Source organism: Tripterygium wilfordii, chromosome 4 (assembly GCF_013401445.1).
Source record: "Tripterygium wilfordii isolate XIE 37 chromosome 4, ASM1340144v1, whole genome shotgun sequence".
NCBI classification, from domain to species: domain Eukaryota; kingdom Viridiplantae; phylum Streptophyta; class Magnoliopsida; order Celastrales; family Celastraceae; genus Tripterygium; species Tripterygium wilfordii.
The window spans coordinates 5,045,172-5,057,920 of record NC_052235.1 but is presented as its reverse complement, the minus strand read 5'-3'; the positions used below and the strand labels follow the sequence as shown (position 1 = coordinate 5,057,920).

The 12,749-nt window shown below is 37.1% G+C and overlaps 2 protein-coding genes and 1 long non-coding RNA gene across 3 annotated transcripts; 1 reads left to right on the top strand and 2 right to left on the bottom strand.

Moving 5' to 3' along the window:
- Nucleotides 1-1,404: 1,404 nt before the first annotated feature.
- Nucleotides 1,405-4,333, bottom strand: LOC119996332. The gene is made up of 3 exons (XR_005467846.1): nucleotides 4,176-4,333; nucleotides 3,796-3,904; nucleotides 1,405-1,729 (listed from the first exon to the last, which is right to left on the bottom strand). It is a non-coding gene; the product is annotated as an uncharacterized LOC119996332 (long non-coding RNA).
- Nucleotides 4,334-4,732: 399 nt separating this feature from the next.
- LOC119997329 lies at nucleotides 4,733-7,046 on the top strand. Its single transcript, XM_038844266.1, has 3 exons — nucleotides 4,733-5,022; nucleotides 5,521-5,910; nucleotides 6,211-7,046. Exons 1-3 carry the CDS (start codon nucleotides 4,848-4,850, stop codon nucleotides 6,918-6,920), a joined length of 1,275 nt encoding a protein of 424 aa, XP_038700194.1. The 5' UTR covers nucleotides 4,733-4,847; the 3' UTR covers nucleotides 6,921-7,046.
- Nucleotides 7,047-7,071: 25 nt separating this feature from the next.
- LOC119997330 (serine/threonine-protein phosphatase PP2A-2 catalytic subunit-like) lies at nucleotides 7,072-12,703 on the bottom strand. The gene is made up of 11 exons (XM_038844267.1): nucleotides 12,356-12,703; nucleotides 11,012-11,068; nucleotides 10,779-10,862; nucleotides 9,885-9,956; nucleotides 9,586-9,657; nucleotides 9,282-9,322; nucleotides 8,429-8,495; nucleotides 7,988-8,179; nucleotides 7,800-7,889; nucleotides 7,607-7,714; nucleotides 7,072-7,510 (listed from the first exon to the last, which is right to left on the bottom strand). The coding sequence occupies exons 1-11, from the start codon at nucleotides 12,446-12,448 to the stop codon at nucleotides 7,445-7,447; spliced, it is 942 nt and encodes a 313-aa protein (XP_038700195.1). The 5' UTR covers nucleotides 12,449-12,703; the 3' UTR covers nucleotides 7,072-7,444.
- Nucleotides 12,704-12,749: the final 46 nt, after the last annotated feature.

Below are 12,749 nucleotides of genomic sequence, written 5' to 3'. Positions count from 1 at the left end.
GTTTCCGAACCCCACTATATTTGAGCTAACCGCCTAATTGTTTGAGCCCATTGAATTTGGCCAACTAGCTTTTAATCCGAAGCCTACAAAATTTGGGCCTGCAGGCCAATTATTTAGGCGTGAAGACCATTAAGGGCCATCTTGGATCTGAAGCCCACGCTATTTGGGCTAACGAACTAAGATTGTTTGGGGCGAAAGCATCTCTCAGTTGGGCTTCTATTTGAGCTTCATAACAAATGATTTAGGCAAAGGGCTTAATTACATCCTAATGCTTTGAGCCATTTAATTGTGTCCAGATGAGTTTAGATCCAAAAGTACATAATATGGGCTTGCAGCCCAACGAATTTAGGCCGAAAGTCCATTTAAGTTGGGCTACACAAAGCTCATCTTGAAACCAAACCCATTCTATTTGGGCTAATGAATTAAAAGGACATTTGGTTGACATTTGAAAGGGAGGAATGAGAAGAACTGAGAGTGAAAATTACTTATTTTCTCGTTTGATTGAGTTTGAAATGATGAAATCCTAAACTCATTTCCTCTTTATGGAGATTAACCAAGCTCGTTAAAATGATTTGTTAATCTCTATAAAAGAGAATGAGTTTGATAATAAGAAAACAATTATATCCGTTATTGAGAAGTAATCAAAATCATTAAATTAATCTATTCTTATTTTTATTTATAAAAAATTTAGTAGTATAGAAATTGTATAATTATAACACTCATACTCATCCTTCATTTTATAACAAATATGATAATGTTCATCTTATACTCATCTTATATTCATTGAATTAACAATCGCCCTGTACGATTATTTTGTCCAAAAATGAATCTTAGATGTATCAAATTACAAATTTCTGTTAGGCCTGTATCAAATATCAGTGGGGCTTCATAAAAAATGATTTGTGCCACCTTATTAAGTATCTGAAGTCTAAACCCCACTGTACTTGAAGCTACCAGCCTAACGCTTCGAGCCATTTTTAAATTGGGTTTCACAAGTAGCATAGAATTTGGGCTCGCTCATTTTAAATGTCAAACCCAATACATTCAGTCTTTCGGTCAAAAAGCCCACCGTGAAAGTCATACGTTGTACGTTAACTTTTAATCAGGCGAACGTTACAAAATGGTGATACAGTCATCTTCAGGCACTACATATCGAGCTTTTTAATATTGAACCTACGACCCGAGAAACTGAGTCCCGAGGACCGAATACCTACGAAGCTAATCCATTGGATTTTTTTACTTCAAACTTAGGAACGGAACCAAAACAGATACACTGAAGGAATTTTTTTAATTTGATGGGACTTTTTGGTTTTTTGTTTAGGCTCCGTTTTAAGATGTTGATGAATCGGTTTTTGGCTTTTTTATATAAAAAATTAGGTTTGAAACCAAAATCCGGAAGAAAAATTACACTTAATAGAATATAATTTATATATTATCATATAGACATAGAATATTACTCTCACAGTATTAAATGTACCAAAACCGAACCAAATCAAAAGTGCGAATTCTTTTACAGGGTACGGTTTTATGACATTCAGTAATTCTTCTACAGGGTTAAGTTTTATGACATTCAGTTTCCTTTTGGTTGGAACCGAAGATTTTTTATTTTATCAAAACCGACTATTAGTTTAAACAATCTAACCAAAAAGGCATATTTACCTGTTCAGATTTCGAAGAAGCTTAAATGAAATGACATATTATTTGTCATCACCCTCAGTTATAACCACTCCTGCACACAAATAGCAGGTGCAATAAAAACCAGTCAAAATAATCCAAAGAAACCACCATGCACGCTAAAATCAACCAATATGACAATAAAAACGATTGCAAAAGGAAAGGCTAGCGAGGCTCTACCAACGGCCCCAATTAAGGACAAAACACCAAATAATCCTCAAGTTCCACAAACTTCGAACCCTTCATAAAAAGATACCCCACAAACCTAGCATATTGCTTAAACAAAGAGAAGACACAGTATCAATTATCTAAAATACGAAAACAGAGAGAACAGTTAATTGCCAGTGTACACAAAATAAGGGGTGCTCCATGCTCACATCACCAATAATACTACTTTGGTGTGTCAAGGAACTAAGGAAGTTGCAAAGGTTTGTTGCATTGGTCCTTTGGTCTAGGGGAGTTACAATTGTCTCAAATGTTGCACACTTTTATCATTGTATCTATCAGAAAGAGAACATTTGTGTATCCAAAATATTTCAACCAAATAAAAATATTGCAAATTCAGACCATCTCAAAAGTATATGTATTGGCCCGACATGACAACTGACACAATCACATCGCTGAATAAGTGTATCCATAACATTTCAAAAGTTTCTGTAACAGGCATCATTATAGCTTGAAAACAAAGCCCTTTTCCCATCTCTATTATTTACTAATCTAGAAAGAGACCATGAAGAGTAGTTCGTTAATTTGAACACAAGTTCCTGGGAACCACAGGACCTACAGAAACCCAATATATACAAGAAACTCTACTAAGGCACCAGGGGGGAGCAACATTTGAAGAGCTAAGTAGCCAAGAACGCGCAACAAAACTTTAGTTTTTTGGCTATATTTAAATTTTAGAGTTCACGTCTTGATTCATGGCCTGATACTAAAGATGGGCCAACTCTTTGAAATTATAGACATGGGCCTGGCATTAAAACATTTCTTAGACCCAAGAGCATACAAAATTTATGGGAGCAAAAAAATACTTCAAGGGGCAATTACAAATATCAAAAGCAAAGTACCGAAAAATATGAAATATTAAATGCAAAGTATCAAAAAAAAGAAAAGAAATTTCCCCTCCCTTCCCCCCTTCCCTCAAAAAAAGAAGAGGCAATCAAATCCGTTACTGAGCACAGTAAGGGGCAAGAAAATAATATGTTACCACTCGACATTGGCGAGGTGAGGATCACACCACACCATTTTATGATTAGCAGGAACATAAATTATAATCAGTGAATATCACACAAATTACGAAAGAAAAAGGAGTCACACATTTGTGAGACTTTCACAATCGACAGGAAAAGACATCACAATCACTGGAGGAATCACAAATGTCTTAGACGTCTATGTGCAGCTGCTTTTCAGCATGTGCGCATAAAAGCACATTTCAGACAACAAAAGAATAAACATCATCAAGAAACGCAAAGAATACTCATGTTGAACCAAGCAAAACTTTTTGAATTCACGAGCACAATGCTGGGATTTCAACTAGTTGGAAAACCAGAAAATTCAGAACAAATAGATGCTTGTAGTAGAAACATGCAGATTTTATAATTTTCAACAGAACTAGACCAACTATGGTATTCAGGTTAGACAGGACTACAGTAGAATTCTTTCTAAGTTACTATGGATCATGGTGCAACTACTGGTCACTAAATTGAAGCGAGTTCTGGCTTTGTAAAAGAATCACTTAGGAGATGGTCTCAAGTATTACCACGTTGCAATATACTAAGTCTAAACAAATCTACCAACATTTAATCATCAAGTGCTACGAAACAGGACTAAATTTTAAAAAGCAACAAACATGCAACGAGATTTTACATGATATTGATACAAAGTGGAAGATTGCATATATATTTAAAAAAAAAAATTCACAAATCAATACATTGAGTACTTCAATAGCATAAGACTAAACAGCTCAAGCTCATTAACACTAGCAAGCATGAGACCAATAGAACAAGATACAGACCATCTAACCTAATTACGTAAAGCTACCGGCACTGCACCAAACAAAAACGATAGAAGAAAAACGACAGAAGCACTTATTAGTGACAGATCTGAAGATAGTGGACTTACATGTTACAAGATACAAAACACACGCAGAAGATTTACGGCACCGGGATTGTAAATCCGTCATCACCGACGACAACTAGGTTTTGCCTGTCATTTCTCGAAAGGAACTTCGCTGAGATAGAAGAGTAGAAAACGAAGAGATCAGATATCGATTGAGTAACAGCATAGACTAAAACAGCACAAGCTCATTAACACTAGCAATTACGAGACCAATAGTACGGGACCAATAGAACAAGACATAAATCTAAATTGCGAACAGAGTGAAGAAACATAGATCTAACCTAATTACGAAAAACTACGGGCACCGCACAAACAAAAACGACAGAAGAAAAACGATAAGAGCAGTAATTAGTGATAGATCTGCAGATAGTGGAGATACAAACCACGCAGAAGATTTGTGGCTCCGGGATCGTAAAGCCGTCATCACCGACAACAAAACTAGGTTAGCCTGCCATTTCTCGAAAGAAACTTCGCTGAAATATAAGAGTATAAAACGAAGGGATCAGATAGCAGAGAGTGATCGAAGAGTAGAAAACGAAGGGATCAGATACGCTAGAGTGATCGAAGAGAGCCATCCATGAGAGAGAGGCGTCGAAGGTCGCAAGAGAGAATGAACAAAGAGAATTTCTCCGCACGCCAATTTCTTGCTCCCAATTCGCACCGTTAAGTTGCCCTTTTACGACATGTCCAACGAGCAACAATGACCCTGTGTTTAGCGTTAATTACGATGCTGACACTCCTTTTTCTTTCTTTTTTTACATTTTTTTTTGAAACAGGCTTATATGGATAAATTCATCATGTTAAATCTGATCAATTTAAATCAAAACAATTGGTGCTTGTCAGTAATAGGTAGTTCTCCATCCTTTAAACAAAATCTCTATCCATAAATAATAATAATAATTTTTTTTTAAAAAAAGCTCCATTGCTTTTCAAAGAATATTTAGAAGTGGGGCACTTGCTCAAAACGATGTCGTTTGCCCAGACAATTTCTTGAGCCGGTGCTCGCTCTGTGTGAAATATCTGAGTCCAGGCGTCCTCTCCGGCCACTCTCTCAGATGGAGACGGCGTCACTGAGTCATGTTGTCTTCGCAGGTAATCATAGACAAACAAATCGAAACCCCCAATTATTCCCAATCCACAAGCATGTAAGAACAAGAAGGATTCATCTCCAGTGCGGTCGTTTTGGACTTGGTGCTCTTAATTTCTCCAAACAATCCAATTTTTTTCGAGGTACAGCTTTTATTGAGAAATTATTTGCTAATTAAAAGTACGCAGAACTTCATGTGTGTTTGTTGATTATCTTGATAATAGGCTCCGTGCGTCTCTTTTCTTCCTTTCTCAAAGATGATGGTAGTTTTTGAATTTGTGAAAGGAATTGATGGGAAGCTATATAAAACAGTTAATACAGTGAGGAATTTGATGCACCACACTGTCTGGTTGTTAAACAAGCTGTTCTTCTTTTGTTTGCAAACAAAGACCCATGCCTATTCTAGTTTCATGAAGCATGTACTTTTGTTGGATACTTATGTTAGGACATCAGAATTTCTTCACCTATATTGTTTTTCTGCAACTGGAGGTTTGGGAAATTATTTTGCTGATTAAATTGAAAAGTTTCTTTTTGTCCCTTTCATTAAGAATTATTGTCCATTCATATCGCTTTTCATGTAGTTCCACAAGAGACTCGATAATCGCTTGATTGGTGCACTATGTAATGAGCATTTGTTTCAGATTTTCAGGGATATGCAAGACCGTTGCGTCTCTTACCAGTCTCAGAAGCAAAATTCTGCAGAGAAGTCATAGAAGAGAATATTCCACACACATCATTTAGTGGGGCTGAATTTCGGTGGTCATACAAGGTTGAGCTACAGACAAGTAGTATGTATGGCTCCGGTTTGAGCAACTTAAACGCTGGAATAATCTTATGCTTTATAGATCAGAATGGTGACTCAATATTGCAGAGGATTCCTTCAGCTTCAGCAACTCTTTATGCAGAACTAGAGGACGTAGTTGGTTCTGATGCTGACATTATCCATTTCCAAGGCGGTTCCATTGATTCATTTACCTTTGAAGGACCTAAACTAGGTCGAGTTGATGCTCTTTGGGTCTGTGTTGAATCAGGTTAGTCTTTAAGGAAAATTTGTTGTTCTGAAGATGTTATTCAATGTTTTCTGTCTCAACTGCGGAGAATACACGAGAAACTAGTATACATTATTGCTTAAAGTGTAATAAGCTCTTGGCATGAAAAATCATTTCCTATATTTCTTTCAGTTATTCTAGTTGGATTGATATAGGATTGCAATTATCTTTTTAAGATGACTTGTTTCTTTAACTGCAAGACTGTTAATTAACTGAATATTTGATAATGCTCAGCTAGATGATTGTATCGATGGCCAATTTTTACGCTTTGTTTTTCTATAGGTCAATGGAGACTAGGCGGTGTCAGCTTGATCATCATTAGTGCTAGTCAAGCCTTGAAGGAAGACATTGATGCTGGAAAGATTCAGTATATTGGCTTCGAGTATAAATTTGAAGTTGACGATTTATTGCTTGGAGAGGGAAGCAACCTATCGATGGTGGAACTTAGACCTTGCCATGTTTCTGAAATATCTGGTGATGATCCATTTACCCTGCTGAGTAGAAAGACCATTTCCCAATTAACATCATTAGATAGTTTCAGCATTTCTAATGAGGAAAGCATGAAAGAGTATGCAGATTTAAAGTCATCATTGTTACTCTACGATGCCATGCTTATTTCTACCGGTACAACTATTGCAAACTTATCTGCTGGAGACAATGCTGCTTTTGCATTCTTACTTGGCGGGATTGGCGGATTTCTTTATTTGTTGCTGTTGCAGAGGTCCGTCGATGGATTGCCGGTTCCACCATCAGATTCTGATAGACCAAGTGGGTCTGATCAACAATTTGGAGGATTCAAGAGCCCATTATCAGGCATAGCATTGGCAGTAGGGTTCACTTTGCTAGCAGTGAGATATGGTTCGGGAGATGTTTCGATGACATTGACGCCAAAAGATCTCTTGGTTGGTATGATGGGATTCATAGCATGCAAAGTGGCTGTTGTTTTGGCAGCATTGAAGCCCCTCCCACTCGGTCCAAAGGAGATTAAGTGAAATACATTGTTCCTTTGGTTCATCTGCGTTATTGATAGAACGATAGATGATTTGACTCTGGTTTGGGTCCCACAGTAATATACAACTATATAAATGTATATATATGTTCGACTTACTAAAAATACATTCACATTTAGAATTACTCGTTTGATTTCTTCAGAGCTTCACCACTTTTTCATTACGTAATCCAAGTAATTTTTACAATGACACCACGAATGCTCCATTTGCTTCAGGAGAATTTCCTATACATATTTTCATTAAACATAAAGATGACCGATTGTTCGCTGAAAATTGTACATATGTTGCTTTGGCAAGGCCAGCTCCGCTGCTTCCCCTTTGTGGAAAACTCAACCAATTCAAATAAACAATCAAAGCAACGAAGCCTCACCTGCCCATCTTACATGTATCTTGTTGCCCAACCACTACCAGAATGTAGTCTTTAGATTTAAAATACCTGTCGATGAGTAAAACAGTCGGTGGATACCATGGCTACCAAGAATACGGTAACACTGAGGTCGATTTCCTCATAGGAAATAGTCAGGAGTCCTCCGGGTCACATCTGGCTCTCCCCTCCTAGGAGCCGGCTCAAACTGCAAATTCATAAAGTTTTTTGAATATTTTCAAACTTCTGATGCCTAATATTGCCCACAGACTAGTAAAAATGAGAGGCAGGGAGAAATAAAGACCTGGATAAATGTGTGCCCCTTGCAGTCATCAACTTCAAGGATAGAGGCCATGTTTCCACATCGATAACAGTAGTTAGGCGCACTGAATATAGTTACCACCTTTTGTTCCTATCAAAGAAATGCAGAATTGATTGAATTAACCATCCAACCAAGAAAATATGAAAGAGCATCCAGAGGGAAAGGTTGTAGTTACATGACCCCAGTTGTATCCTTCCATGACCAATTGGTGAGCCCTCGCAATCAGCTTTAAGTTATTTGCGTGATTAAATTGTTCAGATATATCCTGCAAGAAGAATAAAGATTAGCAGACCAGGAAAGTGCACAATGATTCGAGGCTGCAAAAAACAAGATTATGACAGTGGAGAAAGAGAAAGCCACTACCTGGCCAAAAGTATATCCGGCACCTCTAGGTGAGATACCCCAGCCACAACGATCATCTGGGTCAGACCAAAGAAGGTCACACATTGGACCTTCATGAGGTACTTCTTGCACGCGGTCAAAATTACGTATGTTATCAAGGGTTTCAATGGAAGGGGACAATCCACCGTGGAGACAAAATATTTCTGATTCAACCTTTACAAGAAAAATAACACCATGTTAACATACAAATCCCTACTAGAGAAACCTGATTCCCATTGGACTCTGTGGCCCAAGGTCGATCCCCACCACTTGGGCCACAAAAAAAGAAATGTAAAGTTACAAATTCCTGATTGTTCTTGTTCTCTCTTCTTTTCTCTCCACATACCAGCATCCAGCAATACTCTCAAGTCTCAATTACATTGTCAGAAATATTAAAGAACAATAAATAGATGCCATACTAACCAATGCTGTTAGTGGAAAATAGTCAAAGAGATCGGTGAAGATCTTCCACACATTGGCATTGCCATACCTAGAAACAAAACAGGACACATCAGTCCCTATTGTCAAGCAAGAATGTCTTTCGAAGAACTTGGGCTTTAGAAATCTAAAGTAACATAACATCAATTCTCAGTTTCCTTAATTTTGTTATCCATGTCATATACTGTAATATCAAAATACATAATAAGTCCATCCCAACCAAACAGATTGATGAAAGGAAGTTCATCACAATCGAAAAACATTCCAATAATATAATAAAATAAAATAAAAAGCGCCAATGTGTGTCATAGATATACATACATGGTTCTAAAGTATTGACAGCAACAACTTGAATCTACAAAGAACTTTCACCTTCCTTGCTCTGAAAATATTCTACAGCAAACCTCTTCCTATCAAGTCTTTTATTCTATTTTCTTCTTTATTTGTTGCTTCATAATACGCGAACATATGGGCCAATAGTAAAGTTGCAAGAGTGCAACCTAGAGGTTACAGGTTCAATTCTGGAAACAACCTCTCCACATATTATGTGAGGGGTAAGGTCTGTGTTTATCTTGCATGTCCCCCACTACGGAAGCCTTGTTCACGGGTGTTGTTTACGATTTGTGCTACTGCTTCATAAGGGAACCATTCTTGTAATTACGCATAACTTATATACAAGAGCTTCACTTTTTTTTTTTTCATTCTTTGCAATAAAAATGAAAATTACAAGCTAAAATAAATATTACCTAGGGCTTTACAACTTGACTTGCAGACAATAGTAATATCTTCATTACATAAAATGGTAAACCTAGAAAACCAAGAACTCAATGAAACTCACTTCCTCAGGCATTCATCATAGAACCCATATACTTGAGTAATCTGCATTGCAAAGTATAAAGCAATAATCACTATAATCAAAATCAAATGCTGTTATAAAAAAAATTTAAAATATGGAAAAGATAAAACTGTAGTGCAGCTGCAAAATGATAATACAACTTTGCACCCTGATGATTAATGAAGAACAGGCATAAAGTTTTTTGATCTTCAGCTGATCAGTAAATAGTTCCAGGTTGACAAGAAGAGAGAATAAAGAATTGAGCAGCTATTCCACAAAAAGTCCCAACCTAACAATCCAAGCATACCTGACGACTTTCATGATTTCCTCTCAGAATAGTAATCCGTTGAGGATACCGCACTTTCAACGCTACCAACAGCTGAATAATTAAGTTTGTCAGTACCACATGAAAATTTAAATCCTCAACCAAACGATAAAATAAAATGTGAAGACACTCCGGTCTGTTCCTACAAACATCTCAAGAGTAAAGACAGAACAACAGTGTACCTTACAGTTACGGGATTGCTCAACTTTGCATACAATCTAACCAATAAAATAAGAACATGACCAAAGACATGGGGGATAAACAGAGTAATTGAAGCTTACCGTTACAGTCTCAACAGAGTAGTAGCCACGGTCAACATAGTCTCCCATGAACAAATAGTTTGTATCTGGGCACTAACCAAAAAATAACGAAAAAAAACTATTAGTAGTGGAACAACAAATCTTGATATTCCATGAGATAACCAAACAGTTATATCACTCAAGATTAGACAAGGTAAGACAGGATGCAAGAACAATTCAAAAACAACCCAGAGAAAGAAGCTCCAACTTTTCAAAAGATAAAACATATCAATTTCGGAGTAGCACATCAGATCCATTTTAAAATACCACCGTTTTATATCAAAGTAAAAAAACCTATACATTTTCAAACTCCAAATGAACAACATACGAAAATAGAAAAATTGATAAAAACAATAATGAGGGCCCATGACTGAATGCTATTGCGATCGTCAGTATATACACCATAGATTACCCTTAATATAAATTATAAAGGCCTCTAAATTTGGCCAGGGAAAAAATTGCTGAGTAAAAAACTAGAAAACCAAGGAAAGTGAGTATACAAACTCATTTCTCTCCCACAAATCCATGTTACCACTATAAAACATTGGCATTGGTTCCCACAGTACTTAGAAGCCCAAGTGGCTCTCCCAAGTCCCAATAATAGAAATGAAAGACTTTTCTTTCTTCTCAATTGATTAACGTTTCTTTTCCAATTTTCGGGGATAGAGATTCTAACCCCTACCTTGAGGGAACATTGGTGAGGTACCAACCACTTGAATTATGGCTCCTCATGAATTGGAGTGTCTAACATTGAGTATGCATTCCTACAGAAATATATGGCCTATGCTCTCATGACTTGCATAATTTCAGGCAGTGATCCATTCTAACACATGCATAAAAGTAAAATACCTATTGCTTCAATAGGATAATAATTACCTTCCCTCCAATGCGAAAAAGCTCAGCAAGATCATGAAATTGCCCGTGAGTATCACCACAAATTGTAACAGGGCTTTTCACCGGCTGAAAGTAAGAAAATGAAAATCAATTACACTTGAGTTCAAAATACCACATCAAAAATAAAGCATGGCTACACTGAAACTTACAAAACACCTATTGAAGAATTTATACATGCGAACTTAAGCGCAAGCAAAGAGGACTGGGAAGCAAACCTGAACATTGCTTTCTTCCATTAAAATCTCCTTAGCCTTGTCACACAATACCCTAACCTGAAAAAACATAGATAAATGCAAACATGAGCTTAAAAACATTGCACGATGTAGATGCAGAAATAGAAGTAGATGAGTTACTACAAAAAAGAGAAAAAAAAATAACAGAAGTTTTATTAAACAGTTCTCTAGACTTCAGACCTCAGAGTACAGAACCACTATAAGGATCAATGCTTCATTTAGAAATACTGAATGCAGTCAATAGATCCCTCAAGCATTATAGATGATACATTACTGCCTATTCAAGACTAACAGATCCACACGCATCTGCACATCCACCCACCATCAGCAGTATATATTGGTACTTCAACATACTTGAGCAACGAACACAAACCCAGAAAAGACGACAAAAAAAGCCTCCAATTTGCCTAGGTAATCCAAAGAAGACAAACCCGCAATTCCCATCTAACCCATCCCAAAAACCATGAGTTTCATAAGCAGAAATGACCACAAAAATTAAATGGTAAACTTTGGGGAAAAAAGACAGACCTATGATGCCCCAACTGGAAATTCATTCCCCCAATCCCAATCACCCCATTAAAAAATTATTAAAAAAACTATATCGGTGGATTAAGCTTAGTTGTCAGCATCTTCAACACAATAAACAATAATTGAACATACAGTCTGCCTTCTTACAGGGATTTAATCAGCTCAACCCCGTTCAAATATATGCTTCAATATGATTTTAACATAGTTCTTGGACATTGGCCAATTATGAGCAAAGGAAAAGTAAAAGGAAAAAAAATCAATCTGAATTGCCCACAAAGAACACCTCAAGTACCACAGCAAACACATGATGGCACATCCAGCACCCCCACTTAATAGGCTAGAGTGTCTATCTCACTTCGGTTGAGCTGCCATAAAGAAACAAAGTGTACCTGGGTTCCAATTTATTGGAACTGGCTCCATCTTATCCCAATTTGTTAGACCAATTTATCGCTTAAAAAATTACAAAACTCAAAGAAACCACAGCTGGCTGTCTACATAGCATATTCGTGAACGGATCTGATAGAATCATCAAAATTATAAAATGAACTACATGACGCCTCCAAGCTCACGCCCAGATCCATCCTAGGAAATCCCAATTCAGTCAGAGAAACGGATTACACACGCACAAACCAAAACCACACAAGAAAATAATAGCTATCCTGATCCAGCCTCCAGGTACTCTAAGAAAAGAAACCGATAGGAACATACGAAGCCCCAAATCCCACCATATAATGAACAAAGCTAAGCCCAGATAACCAAAGATATAAAGAAAACGAACCGAGAGATTGTGAATCGTACCTCTTGCTCCGACAGGGGCTTGCACTGCATGAGCTGCGAAATCTGCTCGTCCAGGTTTCCATGAGAGTTAGATGGGACCGAATCCAAACTCATCTTCCGCTAATACTCCAACAACAGATCGAGATCCCTTCAAATTCCGTAATCCTAAACCTACACTCCACGACCACTAATCCCCAAGATATGTAAAAAAGCAAGCCCAATATTTCTCTGAATCTCTAGAGAGAGAGAGACTGAAAATCTAGAGATATATGGAGTTAGAGAAACAGAGAAAGAGGAACAGTGGTGGAGAAACCGATGTATTTTTTGAGAGAACAGCCACTGCTTTTTTTTTTTTTTTGCCCTTTATTTGGTTTTTGTAATTACAAATTAGGAGTTGTGCACATTTTCATTCTAT

What these genes read in the sequence shown, in the direction of transcription:
- LOC119997329 (XM_038844266.1), top strand. Translation starts at nt 4,848, where the DNA reads ATGGAGACGGCGTCACTGAGTCATGTTGTCTTCGCAGGTAATCATAGA. An exon ending in ACAATCCAATTTTTTTCGAG is followed by an intron (nt 5,023 to 5,520) that starts GTACAGCTTTTA and finishes CATTTGTTTCAG; the next exon opens with ATTTTCAGGGATATGCAAGA. An exon ending in TTGGGTCTGTGTTGAATCAG is followed by an intron (nt 5,911 to 6,210) that starts GTTAGTCTTTAA and finishes GTTTTTCTATAG; the next exon opens with GTCAATGGAGACTAGGCGGT.
- LOC119997330 (XM_038844267.1), bottom strand. Translation starts at nt 12,448, where the DNA reads ATGAGTTTGGATTCGGTCCCATCTAACTCTCATGGAAACCTGGACGAG. An exon ending in TGGAAGAAAGCAATGTTCAG is followed by an intron (nt 10,863 to 11,011) that starts GTTTGCTTCCCA and finishes TCTTACTTTCAG; the next exon opens with CCGGTGAAAAGCCCTGTTAC. An exon ending in TTTTTCGCATTGGAGGGAAG is followed by an intron (nt 9,957 to 10,778) that starts GTAATTATTATC and finishes TTTTTTGGTTAG; the next exon opens with TGCCCAGATACAAACTATTT.